Here is a 23,270-nt window from a genome sequence, read left to right as displayed (position 1 = left end):
GTTTGGTATGGCAAGTCCCACACTCCAAACAGGTCATAAGATGAACAACAAGAACTTTGTACAACTTTCCAGTTGCAATCAATACACCAAAGTTTTTGTTTTCTAATACCGAAAAGGTGTCCAAAGTTCCAGTACCGTGTGCAGTGGAAAAAGGGCCACTGACTCAGCCCTATATTTCATGAACCTTGCTGCAATGTAAAATGAGCATGAGGTAGTGAATTTTGATCAGTGGTTTGTTTCCAGCCTGTCAAGTCTGCTTTCAGATTGAGGACCAGCTTGCAGAGCTCTAGGGAGGATGCTGAAATTCAATTCAACTCCATTCAAAGTGGCTTATCCTGTACTGTCGCCTTGTCATCTGTTGCTACTCATCAACAGAGGTTGGCTGTTTCCTGTCCGTCACAGCATTTGCCTGGGAAAGAAAGGTCCTTCAGGTCGAGTTATGGTCTGTGGTCCACGACAGTTTTTTTTTAATCCACTGTATCATAAATCAGTCTGACTTACATGTGTTTACTGAAATGTGAAGTGGTGCCTGTGCTGATGTGCTGGGGGTGAGCACCGAGCATGAAGACATGCTGCAGGTCAGGTTCAGAACTTACATTTTAGTATCTTCATTTTTTCACTTGCAAAACTGTTCAGTGGATGTCAGACCACACCCTCCTTTCAGGTTCATTAGAGTCACTGATACCAGAGGCAAAAGGAAGCCAACCCCAGATTACAAATAAAAAAAAAATACCTCCTGGTATTTTAAGTTTTGTGGATTTAATTTATTTTTCTGAGGTTGTACACCTTCCCTCTGCCTCCTGGTTACACAACAGATTACGGACATACCAACGGACAGGGGGCATCTAATCCGGGGGCTCCTTGGTCTCCCTTATCCCCTTTGGCCCCCCTGTTGCCTTTCTTGCCCCTCTCTCCCTGCAAACAGTGCATTAAAAAAGACAGAATTTAGTCCTCCTGGTCAGTTCGCCACAGTCAGCAAATATGTTTATTTTGTTTGGTCTTCTAAAAGCATAATCCTCTGACTGGTGTTCTGACTAATATGTATGTAGACACAGGGTAAATACGGCATTCTAAGAAAACAATACTGACATACTTCTGTTTATTTTCCAGGTATAGTTGTCGACTGTGAATTTAGTGGAGGGGAGGGTTAGTAGAGGGAGTTAGGGGAGGGAGAGCAGGAACCACTGATGTTGGTGAATGGCTTTCTTCCGAAGTATCTCGCCCAGATAATTTTCTGCGACACAAAGTACTTCACTGTTGTGTAAACTCTACAGTACTCCAAATTTATCTGCATGATACTCTCTGGAAAACAACATGTGACGATTGTCCAATTATGCTCTCATTTTCTTTACGAAAGATTATCAGTGATGATGAAGCTTCTTTAAAGCCTAAAAACATCCCTCGCCAAGGCCTACCTCGGTCCTGAAAGGGGTCTATGGTGAGACTTTGCTTTGAATATAAATGGGTGCCAGCTGTTACTGTTGTGCCCATACTTACATAAATATACCTTTACTCCTGAGCCCTTTTTCTATTTGCGCTTGATGGCATAATTTACCTGTTTAACTGACATGTGTCAGAGTAAATCTACGTATTTTGTTATCCTATCCACCACCTCTTGATGATCCAAGACAGGGGTCCCCAACCACCGGGCCACGGACCGGCACCGGGGCGCAAAGCTTTTGCTACCAGACCACAAGGAAACAATATGATATACCATATATGGTAACACTTTAGTATGGGGAACATATACACCATCAATTAGGTGCGTATTAGCATGCAAATTAGCAACATATTGGCTCTTCATTGGTCTTTATTACGCACCTATTAATGCCGTATTCTGCATGGCCTTATTATACAACCAGTAAGCCATTAACTATGAGTTTTCCCTCTATAACCTCAGAATTATTGCTTATTAGTAGTACCATCTCCATATGCTTTGCTTAGTATGGCCTTTATAAGGTGGTAGTACCACAAGAACAGTTATTCTCCCTTACTAACACGTAATGAATATGCTCTGTTCTTACATAACAAAACACAAAAGTACGAGTGTTAATAGTGTTAAATTACAGTAAATTCAGTTGTTGTTACTTAGAATATGTTCCCCATACTAAAGTGACATCTTCATCATTACTAATTCACTAGTAATTAAGTTTTTTTACTTAGAATATGTTCCCCATACTAAAGTGTTACCCAATATTCAAATAAAAGCCCAGCTGGACCAGGCTTTTGTAATGCTAGAGGGCTTTTAATTTGAAACGGATACTTGAACTGTGTACAGTGATGTAATTTTATCATTCCTTCACGTGGCATTCGGCAGACCAATGGTAATTAACTTCATAACTCAGAGATGCATTTAGTCAACTCACTACTAGCAGCTAGTTAGCTACCATGAGTACCGGTGAAAAACAAATGTCGCTTGAGAGTTTCTTCGGAAGAGGTAGGGGAGATAAAATGTCTAATGATGATGACGATGTTATTAACCCACCCCCGCCCCTCCCCCAGTCTGCCCGAATACTGTCAATATTAAACCGGTCCATGGTACAAAAAAGGTTAGGGACCCCTGATCTAAGACACACTTACACTAAATACACTTGACATGACATGTATCATTGTCTATGATATTATAATGTAGCAAATGCACTACAATAACTACTTTATATAGTACTACTATGATATCATTACTATGTAGAAAATGTGCTATTACTACATCTACTACTTCATATAGTACTCTTATCGGGCAGCACGGTGGCCCAGTGGTTAGCACTTCTGCCTCACAGCAAGAAGGTCCTGGGTTCGAACCCCAGGCCGTCCCAGGTCCTTTCTGTGTGGAGTTTGCATGTTCTCCCCGTGTCTGCGTGGGTTTCCTCCGGGTGCTCCGGTTTCCTCCCACCATCAAAAAGACACGCATGGTTAGGTTAATACTCCAGCCTGTGCCCCTGAGCAAGGCAATGGAAAGAAGAACTGGAGTTGGTCCCCGGGTGCTGCAGCTGCCCACTGCTCCTAGCTACATGGCGGTCCACTGTTTCCAGTATGTATTTGGATGAGTTGCAGAGGATGAATTTCCTTCCCCACAGGGATTAATAAAGTAAACCTTACATTATATTATCTTATTATATGATTATTATTCAGTGTTCTGTAATGCCAGATGGCAACATTCAAATCCATATGCTAATTGCTGACTCTTTTGTAGGCCACTTTGGATAAAAGTGTCTGCTAAATTAATAAATGCAAAAAAGCTACAAATGACAAATAATATCTAGTTTTTGCAACTCCTGTACATGGAGAACTTACTTAATTGAATGGACATAAAGAAGGGGTAGTTAGTCCACATTCTGACTGGAAAGGTCACCTTTCTAATCCCACTTAACAGTTGCTGCACAATGTGTCGTATGAAATGTAATATCCAAATGCATGTAGTAGGACGACTGTGAGTCACCTAACAGCTAAAATGTGTTGAAAGTATATTCTTCAGGTCGAGGGTAAAGTCAACTGACAATAGTCTAATCTTACAATGAATGAATTCCATCAATTTGTCATGGGTGGTCAGTATTACCTGTAACACTGGACAACAATTTTTTTCAAACTTTTTGCTTCCTGAAAAAATTGAGATTATGATAGACAATGTCAAGCTGAACACAAAAAATAATTTCAGATTTTCTGTATCATGTAGGAATTTGGAGAAACATTAAAATAACTGGTTCTCTGCTGGAAAATGGTGGATTGCTCTCTCCGGGTTGGGGACGAGTTCTTGCCTCAAGTGAAGGAGTTCAAGTATCTCGAGGTCTTGTTCACAAGTGAGGATAGGATGGAACAGATTGACAGGTGGATTGATGCAGCATCAGCAGTAATGCGGACATTGTACTGGACTGTTGTGGTGAAGAGGGAGCTGAGCCGGAAGGCAAAGCTCTCAATTTACAAGTTAATCTACATTCCAACCCTCACCTATGGTCAGGAGCTTTGGGTAGTGACCGAAAAGGTGAGATTGTGGATACAAGCGGCTGAAATGAGTTTCCTCCGTAGGGTGTCTAGGCTCAGCCTGAGAGATAGGGTGAGGAGCTCGGCCATCCGGAGGGAGCTCGGACTAGAGCCTCTGCTCCTTCGCGTCAAAAGAAGCCAGTTGTGGTGGTTCAAGCATCTGATTAGGATGCCTCCTGGGCACCTTCCTTTGGAGGTTTTCCAGGCACGGCCAACTGGGAGGACACCTGGGGTAGACCCCGATCTCGCTGGAGGGACTATATGCCCAATCTGGCCTGGAAATGCCTTGAGATCCCTCAGGAGGAGCTGGAGGGCGTTGCTGGGGAGAGGGACGTCTGGAGTGCCCTACTTAGCTTGCTGCCACCACGGCCCGACCCCGGAGAAGCGGGTGAAGATGGATGAATGAATAAATGACATGTAACACTTCGTGGTTTTGTATGCTTTAAGCATGTTGTCAAGCAGCTCAGTGTAGTTTGGTGCTCTGTTGTTGCCAAGAAAATTCTCAGTAACATTCTTAAATGCCTTCCATGCTATTTTCTCTGCCCCACAAGCAGATCTTCTAACTTCCTGTCACTGAGGACCTGTCTGATTTGTGGACCAACAAAAATGCCTTCCTTCATCTTGGCATCAGTTACTCTTGGAAACATCTGTCTCAAATACTGAAGTCCATCACCTTCTTTGTTCATTGCCTTCACAAAATGTTTCATCACTCTTGAGTTTTATAAGAAGAGGGGGCAGAAATATCTTTGTTGGGTCAACAAGTGGTTTATGTCACACTTTTCTGCCCTGGAGTGAAATGCTTACAGAGCGGCCAGTTCTTTTTAATGTGATGTGGCTCTGTAGCGCGGCTATCCCGTTCACACAGGCAACAACAGTACTTTGTATATCCCAGCTGCATTCCTAGTAGCAGTGCCAGTACTTTTACATCACCACACGTTCAAGTCGTAGTTGTTGTACTGTATGTGTTCCAACAACACTTCCATGTTATTGTAGGTTTCCTTCATATGTACTGCAGAGCCAATGCGTACTGAAGGGTGGACACTGCCATTGTGTAGCAGGATAGCTTTCAGGCTGAACTTTGACGAATCTATAAAAAGACACCATTGTTGTGGGTCCTGCACACAAGCCAAAGCCATGAACAGTCCATCAATGTCAGTGCAGAAACAGGTTGTCAACCTGCGTAAAGAAGTTTGTCAAATGATCTTGATGGTTCTGAAAGATAGAAATGTTTGTACCTGGTGACAGCAAACCCCATCCTTGCAATCTTGAACCAAGTAGTCCTGCTTCAGCTTTTGACAAATCTAAGACCCTGACCAGGTCATTTAATCCTGGCTGTGTTATCAGATGAGGATAACCAGGCATAACGGGTTCAACATCTGGATCAGTGTCGTTTTCCACATCTGGTTCATGTGTTGTGGCATTTTCATCTGCCTCATCTAGGCTCCTTGTCTCCGGTGGCTTCGGGACTGGCAAACTGTCATCATGTGGCACTGGTGTCATGGCTGAAAGCAGGTTGGGGTATTCAATAGAGTTCTTATTGTTAGTAGAGAAGCCAGATACATTGGTCAGACAGAAGTAACAGTCCATCATGTGATCCTTCTGTTCTCGCCATATCATTGGGACTGCAAATGGCATTGACCTCCGAGTACCTCTGAGCCAAGCTCTCAGGTTGACTGCACATGTTGCACAACAAATGTGAGGAGCCCAGGGTTTATCTTGGTCACCAGTGTTACATCTGAAGTAGAGCTCATAGTCTTTCTTAATAAGTGCACTCATGGTGCATCTTTGAGCCTTAAGCGTATCCTCACCACAGATGTACCAGAATGCATCGCAGCTGTCGCAGCACTGACGAGACATTTCTGCTGTATTAAATCTTCCTGAAGCAAATAAATCCTATTGTTAAGTATACTCACTATGCTGTTGCCTGAAGAACATGTGCATCAACATGTGTGCAAACAGCATCTGTAAATGTGAGCAGCTTTTATAGCTTGTCTGCCAGCATCTAACCTGACTCAGCATGCCCAGTCACCTACAATGAGTACATGCTCAGGCATGCTTGGACTGACCAAAACAGCTTGCTTTGTAGGTAATATACGAGTAGACCTAAAATATGACAGGAAACCACAAAAATAGGTTATATCTACAAAACGGCATGTGATGGGAAAATTTTAAGGTGATTTTTGTGATCAGCAGTCAAAATTCCACAAAACACACCCAAAAGTGTTCAGGAAGCAAAATCTTCATTGTCCAGTGTAATCAAACACTTCTTTACAATAAAGCCCAATTATTTCTGAAATAACATTACAGTAACACCATTTGGACGACCATTCCCAAGCTCAAAGGCTTTATGGGACCAGTGGAAAAGATGATGTGACAGCTTATTTCTAGGGAATTCTAATGAGAGGGATACGATGTGCTGTCTGACTTACATGCAACAGTTACCGAAACTGCCTTAACATAAACGCCATACTTGCTAGCCAATGTCTAAGTCAATAGTTGGGCAGTGTTGGGGGGATTAGGCTAGTAGCTATTGGAGTAGGGGGACAAGGGAAGGAAATGGTGCAAGGAATAGGTGAGTAAATAAAAGGGAATACAGAGGAGGTATAAGAGGAGGAAGATTAACCCAGGGCTACATTAGAGTGCAGGAGGAGGAGGAGGAGGAGGAGCAGGAGGCCGAGATTTGTGAGAGGGAGAGAGGGCAACCCCGGCAAAAACAAAAGAGAGCCACGGGCCACAGAGCAAGGTGGAGGGAAGGAAAGGGGAATAGGAAGACCTGCGGAAACAGAGGAAGACAGGACAAAGAGTAAAAACAGCACTTCTATCTCATAGCTGTGTCTGCAGCACCTTCAACTGGAGCTTTACAGAGTCATAATGTGTGAGAATATAGTCCGTGAAAAGATGATTTTGAACAGCTTGTCGAGTCCCTCTATAGCGAAACATACTTTTCTCCAGGGTTGTTTTTGCTTGAGCCCAGTTGAAAGTGCTGAGAGAGCTAATGAAATGTCGAAATTTAAAAGATGGGAATTGGAATATTAAAAGTCATATGTTAATGGGAAAGGTAATAGACATTCTCTTAGAGGAAGGGGAAGCTGACATTTGAAAACAATTTCTGATAGACTGGCAACCTGTAAATAAAGTACATTGTTTGCAGTAATTCATTTTGCAGGGCTGTTTTATCACACCAGGCCTGTTAACCAGGAAGAAACACGGGGAAGCTAAACGCAACTGCAAATACAAACTAAATGATTGGAAAGTTCAATCATTCTAGGAATACAGTGAAGCAAATGCACTAAAAACGGATTATTAGGGTGTCCGGGTAGAGTAGCGGTCTATTCCGTTGCCTACCAACATGGGGATTGGCGATTCGAATCCCCGTGCTACCTCCAGCTTGGCTGGGCGTCCCTACAGACACAACTGGCCATGTCGGCGGGGGGGAAGCCGGCTGTGGGTATGTGTCCTGGTCGCTGCACTAGCACCTCCTCTGGTCGGTCAGGGCGCCTGTTTGGGGGGAGGAGGAACTGGGGGGAATAGTGTGATCCTCCCACAGACTACATCCCCCTGGCAAAACTCCTCACTGTCAGGTGAAAAGAAGCAGCTCCATGTGTATCGGAGGAGGCATGTGGTAGTCTGCAGCCCTCCCCGGATCGACAGAGGGGGTGGTGCAGCAACCGGGATGGCTCGGAAAAGTGGGGTAATTGGCCAAGTAAAATTAGGGAGAAAAAAGGGGTAAAAAAAACCCGAACGGATTATTTCACATCAACCTTTCGATATGTCTTGGGAATAAACATTTTATGAGGATTTATGTCCGTGATCGTCGATTTCGTTTGATGGCTGGGAGAGCTGGTGTTGGATCGGCTGGGAAAGCAGGGCAGGCTAAGCTAACTGTAGCCCATGCAGACCGGCAGTTCCGATAACACCGAGGGTGGTCTGGCGGCAGCCTCGCCTAGCGTCGATTGTGCAGTGTTTTTGTCTGTGTCTGCGTTTGTGTTGTCGTGTGGAGTGCGGGGAGGTTGTAACGTGCACGGAGGTGTAGACTCGCGAGCCCTTGGCTAACGGGTCGGACCCTTTAGTCGACTGATTGACGTAGTCGCCCGTGGTGCAGGAGACATGGGTTCATGTCCCGGCTGCGGCGGTTCCTGGCTGCCCCCCCCCGAATTCGCTACATTGGTGTCAGAAGTGGGATGGTGAGACCGTGAGGTCATCGGAAGCGCGTGAGCCCAGAGGCATGAGGGAGCATGTATGCTGAAGCGTGGAGATGCGCTTCCCGAAGGAGGGGAGTAGTGTAATGTGCACCGATAAGTAGACTCGCTAGCCCTTGGCTAACGGGTCGGACCCTTTAGTCGACTGGTTAACGTAGTTGCCCGTGGTACGGTTGACCTGGGTTCCCGTCCCGGCTGCGGCGGTTCCCTGCTGCCTCCCGAATTTGCTGCTAGGTGTGTCGAAGGTGTCTGGCTGGGAGAGCTGGCGCTGGATCGGCTGACGGAGCTTGGTCTGCTGCATCCTGTGGGCACAAAGACCACGGCCCTGACCGGAGCTGTGCCCAAAGAGGAAACACCGAGGGCGGTCTGACAGGACGCGGAGGCGGGGCAGGCTAAGCTAACTGCTAGTCCATGCAGACCGGCAGTTCTGACAGTCACCCTGGCTGGCGTTCCTTCTCCTGGACAGTGAAATTTTTTAATTGTGTTGCAAATTTACTGAATGGACTGTGTTATTGACTGTTTGTGTTTTTTTTTGCTTTGTTCTCTCTGGTTTTGTTTTTGATGGTGTCGTTTTTGTAAGGTTTTGGATATGTGTTTTTGTCTCTTGTGTTGCACTGCTGTGGGCTGGGAGAAACAAAATTTCGTCTCTTTTGTGTACGCAAGCACATAAATGAGATGACAACAAATTGTTCCCGATTCCTGACTGGTAAATGCCGTTGTGAATGTCATTTGTCAGAAGTGTGTCATGATCCGTGGTGATTTGTTCAGGTTCACTGATGACATCACATAAAACAGCCGCTGCAAAACAAACGTCTGCCACCAAAAGGACATGACATGTTGACGAGCCGTTCTGAGCACCGTGAAACACAAACCAGCCTGAGCACGAGGCCTTCTGACCCACATCAGAGAGAGGACATCAAAGAGAACATGTGACCTGACATGTTTGGGAACATTGTTTGATGTTCAGAATGTTAATTCACACCTCCTACTTTACAGCTTAAGTGGCTGTAGTGGTGCAACAAGGTAGCAGAGATGAAACAGGATAAAACGTTCACAGCTGCGTTATAAAGAATAACCAGCTACACTGACTTATGTCAAAGTCTTGAGTCCGAGCACAAAGCAGTTGTGTCTCTTTGTGCCCAGCACATTATATGTAATGTATTATTATATGTAACATATTATTATATGTAATGTATCATTGTATGTAATGTATTTATTATATGTAATGTATTATTTCCGGTCAAATTCACATATCCTAGTCTGAACAACAAAGACAGAGAGAGATAGCAAAAAAAGAAAGAATTACGCCATCTTACCCGGTTTCCTTTGATTCCATGTGGTCCTACTAAACCCTGAAAAAAAGAAGCTAGCATTATGAACTCCAGTTTCATCAAAGTGCCGCTACCTGTTCAGGTGTCATGTTAAAAGGTATCCAGGGCAGCACATTTCTTTTAAATGACAGAATATGCCACAACAATAAACAAAGTTTTAATTCAGTCACTTTTGTTTTTATTCATATCATTCTATTTTATTGTCTCTTTGTTTACGTCACTCCATCTTTTTAAGGTTTAAATTTTATTCTATCTCTCTATCTCTCTATCTATCTATCTATCTATCTATCTATCTATCTATCTATCTATCTATCTATCTATCTATCTATCTATCTATCTATCTATGTCTGTCTGTCTGTCTGTCTGTCTGTCTCTCTATGTCTGTCTGTCTCTGTCTGTCTGTCTGTCTGTATCTCTCTCTCTGTCTGTCTGTCTATATATTCTGTTTTCATCATTCATCATTTTTCCACTAAACGTAAAGAGCAGTGCATTACATTTTCATGTAAAAATGTGCTATGTGACTAAAGACTGACTGATTGATTGATTGATTGATTGATTGATTGATTGATTGATTGATTGATTGATTGATTGATTGATTGATTGATTGGCTTACAGGGATGCCTTGAGGCCCGATTGGTCCTGGTACACCTGGATCTCCTTTCACACCCTGCGATGGCACGATAGGATAGTGTGTATTTTCTTGTCAAATCTTTAATTATTTATTGCACACAAAACCTTACATTACACACACATTTTTACACACACACACTTGTGTTGATGCATGCTGGATAATCCAGGTAAGAAAATAAAAAGGTTGGTTCAGTTCAGCTGTAGGAAAGAGATACTCACTCTCTCGCCCTTTGGTCCTGCAGGCCCTGGTAGACCTGCTGGTCCTATCAGACCCTGTGAAGAGGCACACAGATGCTCCTGTCAGTGGGTCTCACTGGACAGCATGGAGGCTCTCAGAGGAACCCACATGTGTGAGATCAGTAGATCAACAAGCTTCTGGGTGGATTTCAGTGGACATTACTAAAATGAGCTCATCACACATCACTCAGCTGGAGACAGAACTCATCTATAAACTCAGCCATATTTCACAGGGTGGATTTGGAATTTATTCAGTGCAATTTTTCCGTCCTGTTACTGGACCTGCAACAGAAACACACCAAGCTCATTGAACTACTGAGAAGCCATCATTTAAAAAGAAGGAAAATAAATCAGAGTATGAACAGAGATCTGCTGCAGCCCTCTTTCTTAGTAGTGGTCAGAACTGGAAAGAAAGCCCTTGCATATCAGGCATATCCGATATTTGTCTGTCTGTAAAGAAGACATGAGGAGTAGACCATACTGCCCAGGTGATTGGACATGGGAGCATGCGGCACGGACATGCTCCTCTCTGCTGCTCCTCAGCAGCCGTGGCCTTGCAGGGTACTGCTGCTGGAGGACAACGAGAGGCAGAGGAAGCTGTTACACCAGACGAGGGTTGAGGATTTTGCATTGGCATGAGAACAATGCCGATCACACAGAGTAGCTGTACACACACGTGTCTGTAATGGACAGTTCAATAAACCAAATGAAGCACGTTGGTGAAAGTTGTTTTCCAAATGCCAATGCAACAAAAATAATTAAGAGAAAACAGGCATGCCCTCTCCAGAGGAGAGGGAGCAAGTGCTGAGGAGAGACGGCAAGCAGACATGACAAGACACCAGCTGCAGACAGACAGACAGGCAAGCAAGCTGTAGCAGTGCATGAGGGTGGTGCAGGAAGAGGAGCTGGGAAAAGAGGGGGGGGGCAAGGACTGGAGGAGAAGGGTCAGGGGGGGACCAGAACAGGATTTTGCGCCACTCACCACTGGACCCGGTCTGCCGTCTAACCCATGAGCCCCCTGGATAGCGTGTAACACAGTTAGAGAGCGGAGATGATGGAGAGGTGTTGGTGATGGGGTGGGACAGGTGGGGGTTGGACGGGGGTAAAGGTGTGGAGAAGGGTTGAGGGGGTTGGGTGGGGGTAATAAGTGAAGCAGTGTCAAGTGACTCCATAAAAACACATTCACATGTTGATGAGTAGAGGGTGATGGTGATGGAGCTGGCGGTGGTGGTGGATGACAGTATTTGTGAGTGATGGTGTTTGTCAGTAACTCCTTGTGTTTTGTTGGTGTTGGCAGGTTAATAATCCCCTTTCATCTGCTTGAGCAAAGTCACATGTAATACCCTTCCCTTAAAGCCAGAAGTCCTGAAGGAGGCTGTTTGGGTGGTTGTACTGCCACCTGTGGCGATAAGCAGGACCAGCAGGAGGTTCCAATACTACAATTCCCACAGGTCCATGTCAAGTCTAAAATCTAATTTCCTTTTGTTTTTACATTTTCTTGTTTTTCTTGCAGTGCTGTCATTAACAATTATCTAATCATTATAAGAATCAATTATAATTATAATATAATATATATACACATAAATTAAATATATATATTATATATAATAGAATATAATAGAATAATATAAATATAATAATAATAACTATAATAACTATTATTATAATTATAATCATCAAATCTAATAATGATTTAATTTCTAATTTAAGCCTGTTAATGTTTTTAAGCTGTCTGCTGGTGTTATTTCCAGCTACTCATTGCATGCATGATGCAACTACAAAAATGCTCATAATGAGATAGTCATTGATTCGCTACTGTTTTAAACAGGGCAGTGATACAAAGTATCCGAAAAGACAATTGTTTTCTTGCAAAGCTTCAGGATTGTAGCTTTAAGGGTGTCCAAATGTGACATTACCGTGACAGTAAAATTGCTAACATTACTGAGACAACACAGTCTGTGATCATTAATGTGACATCAGCGGACATGCTTCATGTTTCTAGATACAGCTCAGGTCAACCACTCGCTCATCAATGTCCGTAATGACAACTTAACAGACATGATCCATACTTTTCTCAGAGGAGTTACTCTGCAGTTTATACTGTGACTCAAACTGTAAAGTATAGATCAGCGATTTTAGAACGTGACTCAAGGAAGAAACAGAAACCCTCAGTGTTAGACAACATCCTCATCCTTATGGGGTAATACTCCAATGTTGTCAACATTTTGACGAGCAAAATCTCCCCAAAGAAAAATACATGGTTATTTACCACAGCTTCTCCTATTCTAAATAAAACACATACTAGATGGCATATTTAAATCTCAGCTGTCACACAAGTGAAGTTATCCACCCTGACAGAATCCAGCCTTTCATGAATCATGTAACATGATCACATATGAAACATGTAATATGATCACACATGAAACATTTTGATATGATCAGACAGTATAGAGGCTCCCACTGCTCTCTGACACTATCACATGACAGTTAAGCTAGCAGCAGTTTAGCTAGCAGCAGTTTAGCTACTATCCTTAATATAATTCATCAATTTATGTGTAATTAAGAATGCATTTATTGTTTGGGACACGTCTTTCATGGTACTGCATGTGTTATTACATAAGGAAAACAGTTGAACCTTTTAAAAAACAGGGAGTTCACTGACCATAATGATGATGAGCATCTCATGCACCTTGGCAGCAGGAAGCAACATTTGGTTTGATGTTTCAGTATGGTATAAGTAAGATGAGAAATGACTGATCTGACCGGCTATTCCTGGGTGATATCCAAAGTACTTTAACTTGAGGGAACGGTACAATACTCTAAAGACAAAAAAAAGTGCAATACTCGGGAAAATCGCCACTAGGGGCGATCGAAGTGCACTTGAGCGTAAAATGAATGGGGGTCAAAGGACGAATTTCCCTAAATCACAAACCATCACAATTTTAGGGAGTTATCTTACGATATTGGCTCATTTCTATATAGAATGGTTCCATATTAGATAGAAACTTATCAAATGTAGATGACATATGACTTCTATTTTTTGAAAATCGAGCTTTATTCTCTTGTTCCTCTAGGGACGTCATCATGTCGTACGTTTTGATTAAATCGTGTTTAACCAAATGGTGATTCAGCACAGTTTAGCCTCAAAGCTACGGTATTTAGCTTTGTAAAACATTTTTACAAGGTTGGGACTAGAGAGCCGTCATTGATTAATGGAGCTCTAGAGTATTTGGGCATAGAACCTTCCAGAACCTGAACACAAGGACTTTCGTGGTTGAGTCAGATAAATGACATTTATAGCTGTGTAGCCGAGTCTCAGCCCAACCCCCCATTTGCTTTAGATGCCGTTTACTCTTACTTGTGTTTACGCTTACCGGTGTTTACTCTTACCTGTGTTTACTCTTACTTGTGTTTACGCTTACTTGTGTTTACTCTTACTTGTTTACACTTGTGTTTACGCTTACTTGTGTTTACTCTTACTTGTGTTTACGCTTACCGGTGTTTACTCTTACCTGTGTTTACTCTTAATTGTGTTTACTCTTACTTGTGTTTATGCTTACTTGTGTTTACTCTTACTTGTTTACATTTGTGTTTACGCTTTACGCTTACTTGTGTTTTACTCTTGTGTTTATGCTTACTTGTGTTTACTCTTACTTGTGTTTACTCTTACTTATGTTTACTCTTACTTGTGTTTATGCTTACTTGTGTTTACTATTACTTGTGTTTACTCTTACTTGTGTTTACTCTTACTTATGTTTACTCTTACTTGTGTTTACGCTTACTTGTGTTTACTATTACTTGTGTTTACGCTAACTTGTGTTTACTCTTAATTATGTTTATGCTTACTTGTGTTTACGCTTACTTGTGTTTACTCTTACTTGTGTTTAAGCTTACTTGTGTTTACGCTTACTTGTGTTTACTCTTACTTGTGTTTATGCTTACTTATGTTAACTCTTACTTGTGTTTACGCTTACTTGTGTTTACTCTTAATTGTGTTTACGCTTACTTGTGTTTACTCTTAATTATGTTTATGCTTACTTGTGTTTACTCTTACTTGTGTTTACTCTTACTTATGTTTACTCTTACTTGTGTTTACGCTTACTTGTGTTTACTCTTACTTGTTTACACTTGTGTTTATGCTTACTTGTGTTTACGCTTACTTGTGTTTACTCTTAATTATGTTTATGCTTACTTGTGTTTACGCTTAGTACTTGTGTTTACTCTTACTTGTGTTTATGCTTACTTGTGTTTACGCTTACTTGTGTTTACTCTTACTTGTGTTTACTCTTACTTGTGTTTATGCTTACTTGTTTACACTTGTGTTTACGCTTTACGCTTACTTGTGTTTACTCTTACTTGTGTTTACGCTTACTTGTGTTTACTATTACTTGTGTTTACGCTTACTTGTGTTTACTCTTAATTATGTTTATGCTTACTTGTGTTTACTCTTACTTGTGTTTACTCTTACTTATGTTTACTCTTACTTGTGTTTACTATTACTTGTGTTTACGCTTACTTGTGTTTACTCTTAATTATGTTTATGCTTACTTGTGTTTACTCTTACTTGTGTTTACTCTTACTTGTGTTTACTATTACTTGTGTTTACTCTTACTTGTTTACACTTGTGTTTATGCTTACTTGTGTTTACTCTTACTTATGTTTACGCTTACTTGTGTTTACGCTTACTTGTGTTTACTCTTACTTGTTTACACTTGTGTTTATGCTTACTTGTGTTTACGCTTACTTGTGTTTACTCTTAATTATGTTTATGCTTACTTGTGTTTATGCTTAGTACTTGTGTTTACTCTTACTTGTGTTTATGCTTACTTGTGTTTACGCTTACTTGTGTTTACTCTTACTTGTGTTTACTCTTACTTGTGTTTATGCTTACTTGTTTACACTTGTGTTTACGCTTTACGCTTACTTGTGTTTACTCTTACTTGTGTTTACGCTTACTTGTGTTTACTCTTACTTGTGTTTACTCCTACGTGTGTTTATGCTTACTTGTGTTTACTCTTACTTGTGTTTTACTTGTGTTAATGCTTACTTGTGTTTACTCTTACTTGTGTTTACTCTTGTGTTTACGCTTACTTGTGTTTACACTTCTTGTGTTTACTCTTAATTATGTTTATGCTTACTTGTGTTTACTCTTACTTGTTTACACTTGTGTTTACGCTTAGTACTTGTGTTTACGCTTAGTACTTGTGTTTACTCTTACTTGTGTTTACTCTTACTTGTGTTTACTCTTACTTGTGTTTATGCTTACTTGTGTTTACTCTTATTTGTGTTCATGCTTACTTGTGTTTACTCTTACTTGTTTACACTTGTGTTTACGCTTTACGCTTACTTGAGTTTACTCTTGTGTTTACGCTTACTTGTGTTTACTCTTGTGTTTACGCTTACTTGTGTTTACGCTTACTTGTGTTTACTCTTAATTATGTTTATGCTTACTTGTGTTTATTCTTACATGTTTACACTTGTGTTTACGCTTACTTGTGTTTACTCTTACTTGTGTTTACGCTTACTTGTGTTTACTCTTAATTATGTTTATGCTTGTGTTTACTTTTACTTGTTTACACTTGTGTTTACGCTTAGTACTTGTGTTTACTGTTACTTGTGCTTACGCTTACTTGTGCTTACGCTTACTTGTGTTTACTCTTACTTGTGCTTACGCTTACTTGTGTTTACTCTTATTTGTGTTTACTCTTACTTGTGCTTACGCTTACTTGTGCTTACGCTTACTTGTGTTTACTCTTACTTGTGCTTACGCTTACTTGTGTTTACCCTTACTTGTGTTTACGCTTTCTTGTGTTTACTCTTACTTGTGTTTACGCTTACTTGTGTTTACTCTTAATTATGTTTATGCTTGTTTTTACTTTTACTTGTTTACACTTGTGTTTACGCTTAGTACTTGTGTTTACTCTTACTTGTGCTTACGCTTACTTGTGCTTACGCTTACTTGTGTTTACTCTTACTTGTGCTTACGCTTACTTGTGTTTACTCTTATTTGTGTTTACGCTTACTTGTGTTTACTCTTTCTTGTGTTTACTCTTACTTGTGTTTATGCTTACTTGTTTACACTTGTGTTTACTCTTTCTTGTGTTTATGCTTACTTGTGTTTACTCTTACTTGTGTTTACTCTTACTTGTGTTTACTCTTAATTGTGTTTATGCTTACTTGTGTTTACGCTTACTTGTGTTTATGCTTACTTGTGTTTACTCTTACTTGTGTTTATGCTTACTTGTGTTTACTATTACTTGTGTTTATGCTTACTTGTGATTACGCTTACTTGTGTTTACGCTTACTTGTGTTTACTCTTAGTTGTGTTTACTCTTACTTGTTTACACTTGTGTTTACGCTTTACGCTTACTTGTGTTTACTCTTACTTGTTTACGCTTACTTGTGTTTACTCTTACTTGTGTTTACTCTTACTTGTGTTTACTCTTACTTGTGTTTACGCTTACTTGTGTTTACTCTTACTTGTGTTTACTCTGACTTGAGTTTACTCTTACTTTTGTTTACGCTTACTTGTGTTTACGCTTACTTGTGTTTACTCTTACTTGTGTTTACACTTACTTGTGTTTATTCTTAATTATGTTTACTATTACTTGTGTTTATGCTTACTTGTGTTTACTCTCGTGTTTATGCTTACTTGTGTTTACTCTTACTCGTGTTTACGCTTACTTGTGTTTACTCTTGTGTTTATGCTTACTTGTGTTTACTCTTACTTGTTTACACTTGTGTTTACTTAGTTTTGTTTACTCTTACCTGTGTTTGCTCTTACTTGTGTTTATGCTTACTTGTGTTTACTCCTGCTTGTTTACACTTGTGTTTACGCTTACTTGTGTTTACTCTTACTTGTGGCGGAGGGTGCTATTGAACAGAGTGAACAGCGGTGTAATAACCAGATCCAGGAAGTAAATGTCCAAACCGTGTATTTGCTCCAACCATGCTACTAAACCAGCTGATTTCATTAACTAGTTTTCCCTACCTAGTTGAGGAGTGCTGTTGACTAGAATCTGCTGGTGTAGTGCATGAGTGGAACAAATACATGGTTTGGACTTTTATTTTCTGGACCTGGTTTTTACACCTCTGCTCTTGAAGGAACAGTGGACCATGTCAGTAAGTAGTGGATTCTATTCAGGTGATACTTTTTTGACATTTGTTGTCCTTGTCACTAAAAACTTCTGCATTTCTCAGCTGTTTACAGGTTGCCGCCCCACTGCACCCGCTCAAAGAAAATTAATTGAGTCTGGCAGCGAATTAACCGAGCAGCTTCATGTCTGAATGCACTTAAACAGAGAAAACACAGAAAATAATCTACCTCCACAATTTAAGTAAATTAATTAAGTAAATTCAAAGCACTTACAGGAAGTCCCAGGTGACCTCTGTCTCCCTTGTCACCTTTCTGACCAGTGGCTCCCTTCTCTCCTCTCATTCCTATGCCTGGCTCACCCTGCCAGGGAACGGTAGACTTAATTAACTTCTCAACTTTACGATACATAAAGTACAGGGCTCTATTTTTGTGCTGTCACACAGGTGCAAATGCAGACTGACTGGGACGTTTCTCAACTGTAAGGTGAATTTCTTTTTCCACCTGTATCCGTTTGGTAATTTTGTGAGTCAAAAGGAACTTGCCTATGCCAAGATGGGTGTGGTGATACAGCTGGGAGGGTGACTCGTCCATACTAGCACCTGATGTCTGGAATCCTGAGGGTCACAGAATCCCCGAGGAATCCCCATGGGGCCGGAATCAGTTCTACTATCAATCCCGTGAGCACAGCGCGAAGGGAGATTTATTTCAACAAGTCACAGGGTTAGGATGTGAAAATGCACTCCCATATCAGACTCTAAACTAAACTATTCTGTCCATCATCAATCTCTGGGGCTTGTGCATGACATGACAACACCCAAGTCCATTTGTGACTTATATAAGCCAGGCTGTTTAATAATGATCTTCTTGCATCTGCTTCAAATTGATATTTTACTTTGTCACAGTCTAGAGGAGTGGCGTTTTATAATCGACTCTGTGCATAACTGTAGTCCACTGACTTCCGGTTTCTACTGCAACAGTCATACCAGTTTCCTGTTTGTTGGCGTGTACTGTTGACAGTGGCATATTTTTCGTGATGCCTGCAAGATTTACCATGGATAAATGTCAACAACATGCACACAATTGTCGACAAACTTCCACCTCAGCAAACGGCTGAAAAGTTTCAAGTTGCACATGTCAAGTTACGTCCGTCCATCTGTCTGTCCATCCATGGACATAACTTGATAAAAATAGGCCATTGTCAATAGCACAAGCCAACAAACAGGAAACTGGTATGACTGTTGCAGGAGAAACCGGAAGTCAGTGGACTACAGTTATGCACTGAGCCAATTGGAAGTGGGCAGGAGCACAGGGAAAGAATTTACCGCCTCCTGATTTCATTCATCCGAGTTAATCTATGCAGAACAATACTAATACCCTTCCCTCTCCCTCCATCAGGAAAATAACAACGGTTATGAGAGGAGCTGGTTTGATTGGCCAAGTCAAAACCCACCCAAAATCCACCTGCTTATAATGTATTCATCCTAATTCAATCTCTTCTTTTTGTGCCAGACTGTGACAGCGCTGCACTGGTCACCAAATTACTAAACATATAGTTGGCACGCCTATGTGCACCTGCCCTTGCGTCCTCACTCGCACTTGCACCTGCGTCCAGTTTCACTAAAATAGAGCCAATAAAATGCTAAATGAATGTACATTTGATCAATGATAGCCTCGGAAGAAGGCACCACGTTAATAATGAGATAACATCATCTTACCTTAGGCCCTGACAGTCCTTGCGGTCCCTGAGGAGCAGAAACAGATGACTCGGATAACTGGTACATCTTTCAGAACAAGCTGTTGCCAAAACCTTAAGGGTTTCTCAAAGGCTCTTTATTTTCCAAAGATATATAAGACTACATGAGTGATGGAGGACTGTAGCCCCATGCAGCTTTGCAGGTGATGTATTGCACCGTCTCTGGCAGTTTCCCCGTTCTTATTCCCGATGGAGAGATCCATTCTCAAAGCTCATCAACTCATTGCAAAATAAGACCCTCTGGATGAGAGCATTCACCCACATTGTATTTGTTATACAAACCCCAATTCCAATGAAGTTGGGACGTTGTGTAAAACGTGAATAAAAACAGAATACAATGATTTGCAAATCCTTTTCGACCTATATTCAATTGAATACACTACAAAGACAAGATATTTAATGTTCAAACTGAGAAACTTCATTGTTTTTTGCAAATATTCACTCATTTTGAATATGATGCCTGCGACACGTTCCAAAAAAGCTGGGACAGGGGCAACAAAAGACTGGGAAAGTTGAGGAATGCTAAAAAAAACACCTGTTGGGAACATTCCACAGGTGAACAGGTTAATTGGAAACAGGTGAGTGTCATGACTGGGTATAAAAGGAGCATCCCGAAAGGCTCAGTCGTTCACAAGTGAGGATGGGGCGAGGTTCACCACTTTGTGAACGACTGCGTGAGCAAATAGTCCAATAGTTTAAAAACAACGTTTCTCAACGTACAGTTGCAAGGAATTTAGGGATTTCATCATCTCCAGTCCATAATATCATCACAAGATTCAGAGAATCCGGAGAAATCTCTGCATGTAAGCAGCAAGGCTGAAAACCAACATTGAATGCCCGTGACCTTCGACCCCTCAGGCGGCACTGCATTAAAAACTGACATCATTGTGTAAAGGATATTACCAGGTGGGCTCAGGAACACTTGGGAAAACCATCGTCAGTTACCACAGTTCATCGCTACATCTACAAGTGCAAGTTAAAACTCTACCATGCAAAGCCAAAGCCAGATATCAACACCACCCAGAAACGCCACCGGCTTCTCTGGACCCGAGCTCATCTGAGATGGACTGATGCAAAGTGGACAAGTGTGCTGTGGTCTGACAAGTCCACATTTCAAATTGTTTTTGGAAGTCATGGACGTCGTGTCTTCCGGGCTGAGGAGAAAAAGCACCATCCAGATTGTTATCAGCACAAAGTTCAAAAGCCAGCTTCTGTGATGGTATGGGGGTGTGTTAGTGCCCATGGCATCATGGGTAACTTGCACATCTGGGAAGGCACCATTAATGCTGAAAGGTACATACAGGTTTTGGAGCAACATATGCTGCCATCCAAGCGACGTCTTTTTCAGGGACGTCCCTGCTTATTTCAGCAAGACAATGCCAAGCCACATTCTGCACGTGTCACACCAGCGGGGCTTCGTAGTAAAAGAGTGCGGGTACTGGACTGGCCTGCCTGCAGTCCAGACCTGTCTCCCATTGAACATGTGTGGCGCATCATGAAGCGCAAAATACAACAAGGGAGAACCCGGACTGTTGAGCAACTGAAGTCGTACATCAAGCAAGAATGGGAAAGAATTCCACCTACAAAGCTTCAACAAGTAGTGTCCTCAGTTCCCAAACGCTTATTGAGTGTTGTTAAAAGGAAAGGTGGTGTAACACAGTGGTGAACATGCCCCTGTCCCAGCTTCTTTGGAACGTGTTGTAGGCATCAAATTCAAAATGAGTGAATATTTGCAAAAAACAATAAAGTTTATCAGTTTGAACATTAAATATCTTGTCTTTGTAGTGTATTCAACTGAATATAGGTGGAAAAGGATTTGCAAATGATTGTATTCTGTTTTTATTTACGTTTTACACAACGTCCCAACTTCATTGGAATTGGGGTTTGTAAATGGAATATAGTACTTACTGCCGGGCCAACTGGTCCGGGGGGCCCTGGAGGGCCATAGATCTAAAAACGTAAATAGACACACACATATACACACACACACACACACACACACACACACACACACACACATATACACACACACACACAGGGAGCCAAATGAACTTAAAGCACATACAGAAGACTGGCTGGGACTCTAATAAGAAACGGTTAAACGGCTGTTCTTTACCATTTCTGATCTTCCTCCCTCCCCAGACTCGCCTTTAGGACCCTGTGACAACGACGCAAAGAGAAGCAGAAGTTGGCCAAACATTAGCTCAGTACATAAATAATTTAGCAAACACAACAGGAGATAACACAACAGTTCTTGGTCCACCAAGACCAACAGTGAAGACACAGTGTACTCCTTGGTTCCCCATTCTGCCAAGTCACGCAGCAAGCTGCTGTGTGAGGGGCATCATTGCGTACCATTGGGCCTGGTAATCCAATGGGGCCAGGGGCCCCCACAACCCCCTTTTCACCCGTAGGGCCATCTAAACCCTACAGAACAAGGAAGGGGGAGACAGGCGTTATGAGAATTACAGGATTCAGTTCAGCGACTGTGGTTTGAGGACAATATCAATGTCAAAGCAGAATAGAGGATTCAGGAAATTCTGATTTTTGATGAGACTGCGAGGTATTTAATGCCAAAACATTACATTATTTTGCATCTCATGTTGTCTTTGTTTGACATTTCACTGGACCATGGCCAAATTATCTTAGCTGTAGCGGAACAATAAGGGACGCTGCCCATCTTTACTGAACAGATTTAACCAGAAAGCATCAGAATGAGTAAGAACAACAAGACATCTCTGAGTTAATAATCTAACTCATTTAACACTGTTTACTATTAACAGACACAAAGGTACTGCAGAGTATGCCGTCTAAATAGCACCATGGATTCTGTCACACAGGCTCAAACAGAGGACCCTTGCCATGATGAATTCAGTCAAAGACACACTGTCATCCTTTGTGTCCCTTGAAGACTCGCAAGTCTTTAATTAGATAATAAGAAGTTACCCGTAGAGCCCAAGGTCTTCCCTTCCCACTATTTAATGACAGAGGCTGGCTTAAAGCTTTGGTGTGGGAGCCCCAGGCAAAGCTGTGATGTGGTGTGACGTCTGGTTTGGCGGTTGACCCAGTTACTCACAGGTGATCCAGATGGACCTATGTCCCCCTTGTCTCCCTTTGGCCCAGGAAAACCCATAAGGCCACCCTCGCCCCTGGGGCCTTCAGGACCGGCCGGGCCTGCAGGACCGGGCTCTCCTGGTTTTCCTCGTGGTCCCTGCAGATTCACACAATGTCAGTTATCTACAGAAAAAAGCACACTTTGGCAAAAGTTTGTATAAGAAGCACACGATACAAAATTTACTGTGACGTGCCCGAGTGACAGTCTTTGTCCATATCTGTGTAGCCGTGTCGTGTTAAATGTCATGCACATATGTATGTAATGTTTGGTAGTACATGTGTACCCATATCTATTGGTGTGGAGGTATAAATGTGTATGAAGGTGAACGTGACTGTCCTCTAAAAATGTGTCATGAGCTGCTCTCATCTTGGTGCTGTGCTCAACTGACCTGTAGCTTAATTCTTACTCAGACGGGATCCCTTCTTACAAACTTTGAGGTCTGCCAGTTCTACTACTGCTAATACTTTTGGCTGCTCCCGTTAGGGGGCGCCACAGTGGATCATCCGTTTCCATCTCTTCCTGTCCTCTGCATCTTCCTCTGTCACACCAGCCACCTGCATGTCCTCCCTCACTACATCCATAAACCTCCTCTTTGGCCTTCCTCTTCTCCTCTTCCCTGGCAGCTCCATATTCAGCATCCTTCTCCCAGTATACCCAGCATCTCTCCTCCACACATGTCCAAACCATCTCAATCTTGTCTCTCTTGCTTTGTCTCCAAACCGTCCAACCTGAGCTGTCCCTCTAATATACTCGTTCCTAATCCTGTCCTTCTTCGTCACTCCCGATGAAAATCTTATCATCTTCATCTCTGCCACCTCCAGCTCCACCTCCTGTCTTTTCATCAGTGCCACTGTCTCCAAACCATACAACATATTTGGTCTCACAACCATCTTGTAAACCTTCCCTTTAACTCTGGCTGGTACCCTTCTGTCAC

General features: G+C 42.0%; 1 protein-coding gene across 1 annotated transcript in view; it reads right to left on the bottom strand.

Moving 5' to 3' along the window:
• Nucleotides 1-6,021: 6,021 nt before the first annotated feature.
• Nucleotides 6,022-23,270, bottom strand: part of LOC130122581 (collagen alpha-1(XIII) chain-like) — an 80,763-nt gene continuing 63,514 nt past the window's right edge. The window contains exons 24-31 of the mRNA XM_056291511.1: nt 22,298-22,432; nt 21,338-21,379; nt 21,130-21,171; nt 19,184-19,210; nt 17,742-17,828; nt 10,355-10,408; nt 10,119-10,172; nt 6,022-6,078 (exon numbers count right to left, since the gene is read on the bottom strand). Coding sequence (XP_056147486.1) covers nt 6,022-6,078; nt 10,119-10,172; nt 10,355-10,408; nt 17,742-17,828; nt 19,184-19,210; nt 21,130-21,171; nt 21,338-21,379; nt 22,298-22,432 — 498 coding nt within the window. The remainder of the gene's footprint in view (nt 6,079-10,118; nt 10,173-10,354; nt 10,409-17,741; nt 17,829-19,183; nt 19,211-21,129; nt 21,172-21,337; nt 21,380-22,297; nt 22,433-23,270) is intronic.

The sequence above is a fragment of the Lampris incognitus genome, chromosome 13 (assembly GCF_029633865.1).
Source record: "Lampris incognitus isolate fLamInc1 chromosome 13, fLamInc1.hap2, whole genome shotgun sequence".
Taxonomy (NCBI): Eukaryota; Metazoa; Chordata; class Actinopteri; order Lampriformes; family Lampridae; genus Lampris; species Lampris incognitus.
This window is presented reverse-complemented; position numbering and strand designations above follow the sequence as displayed.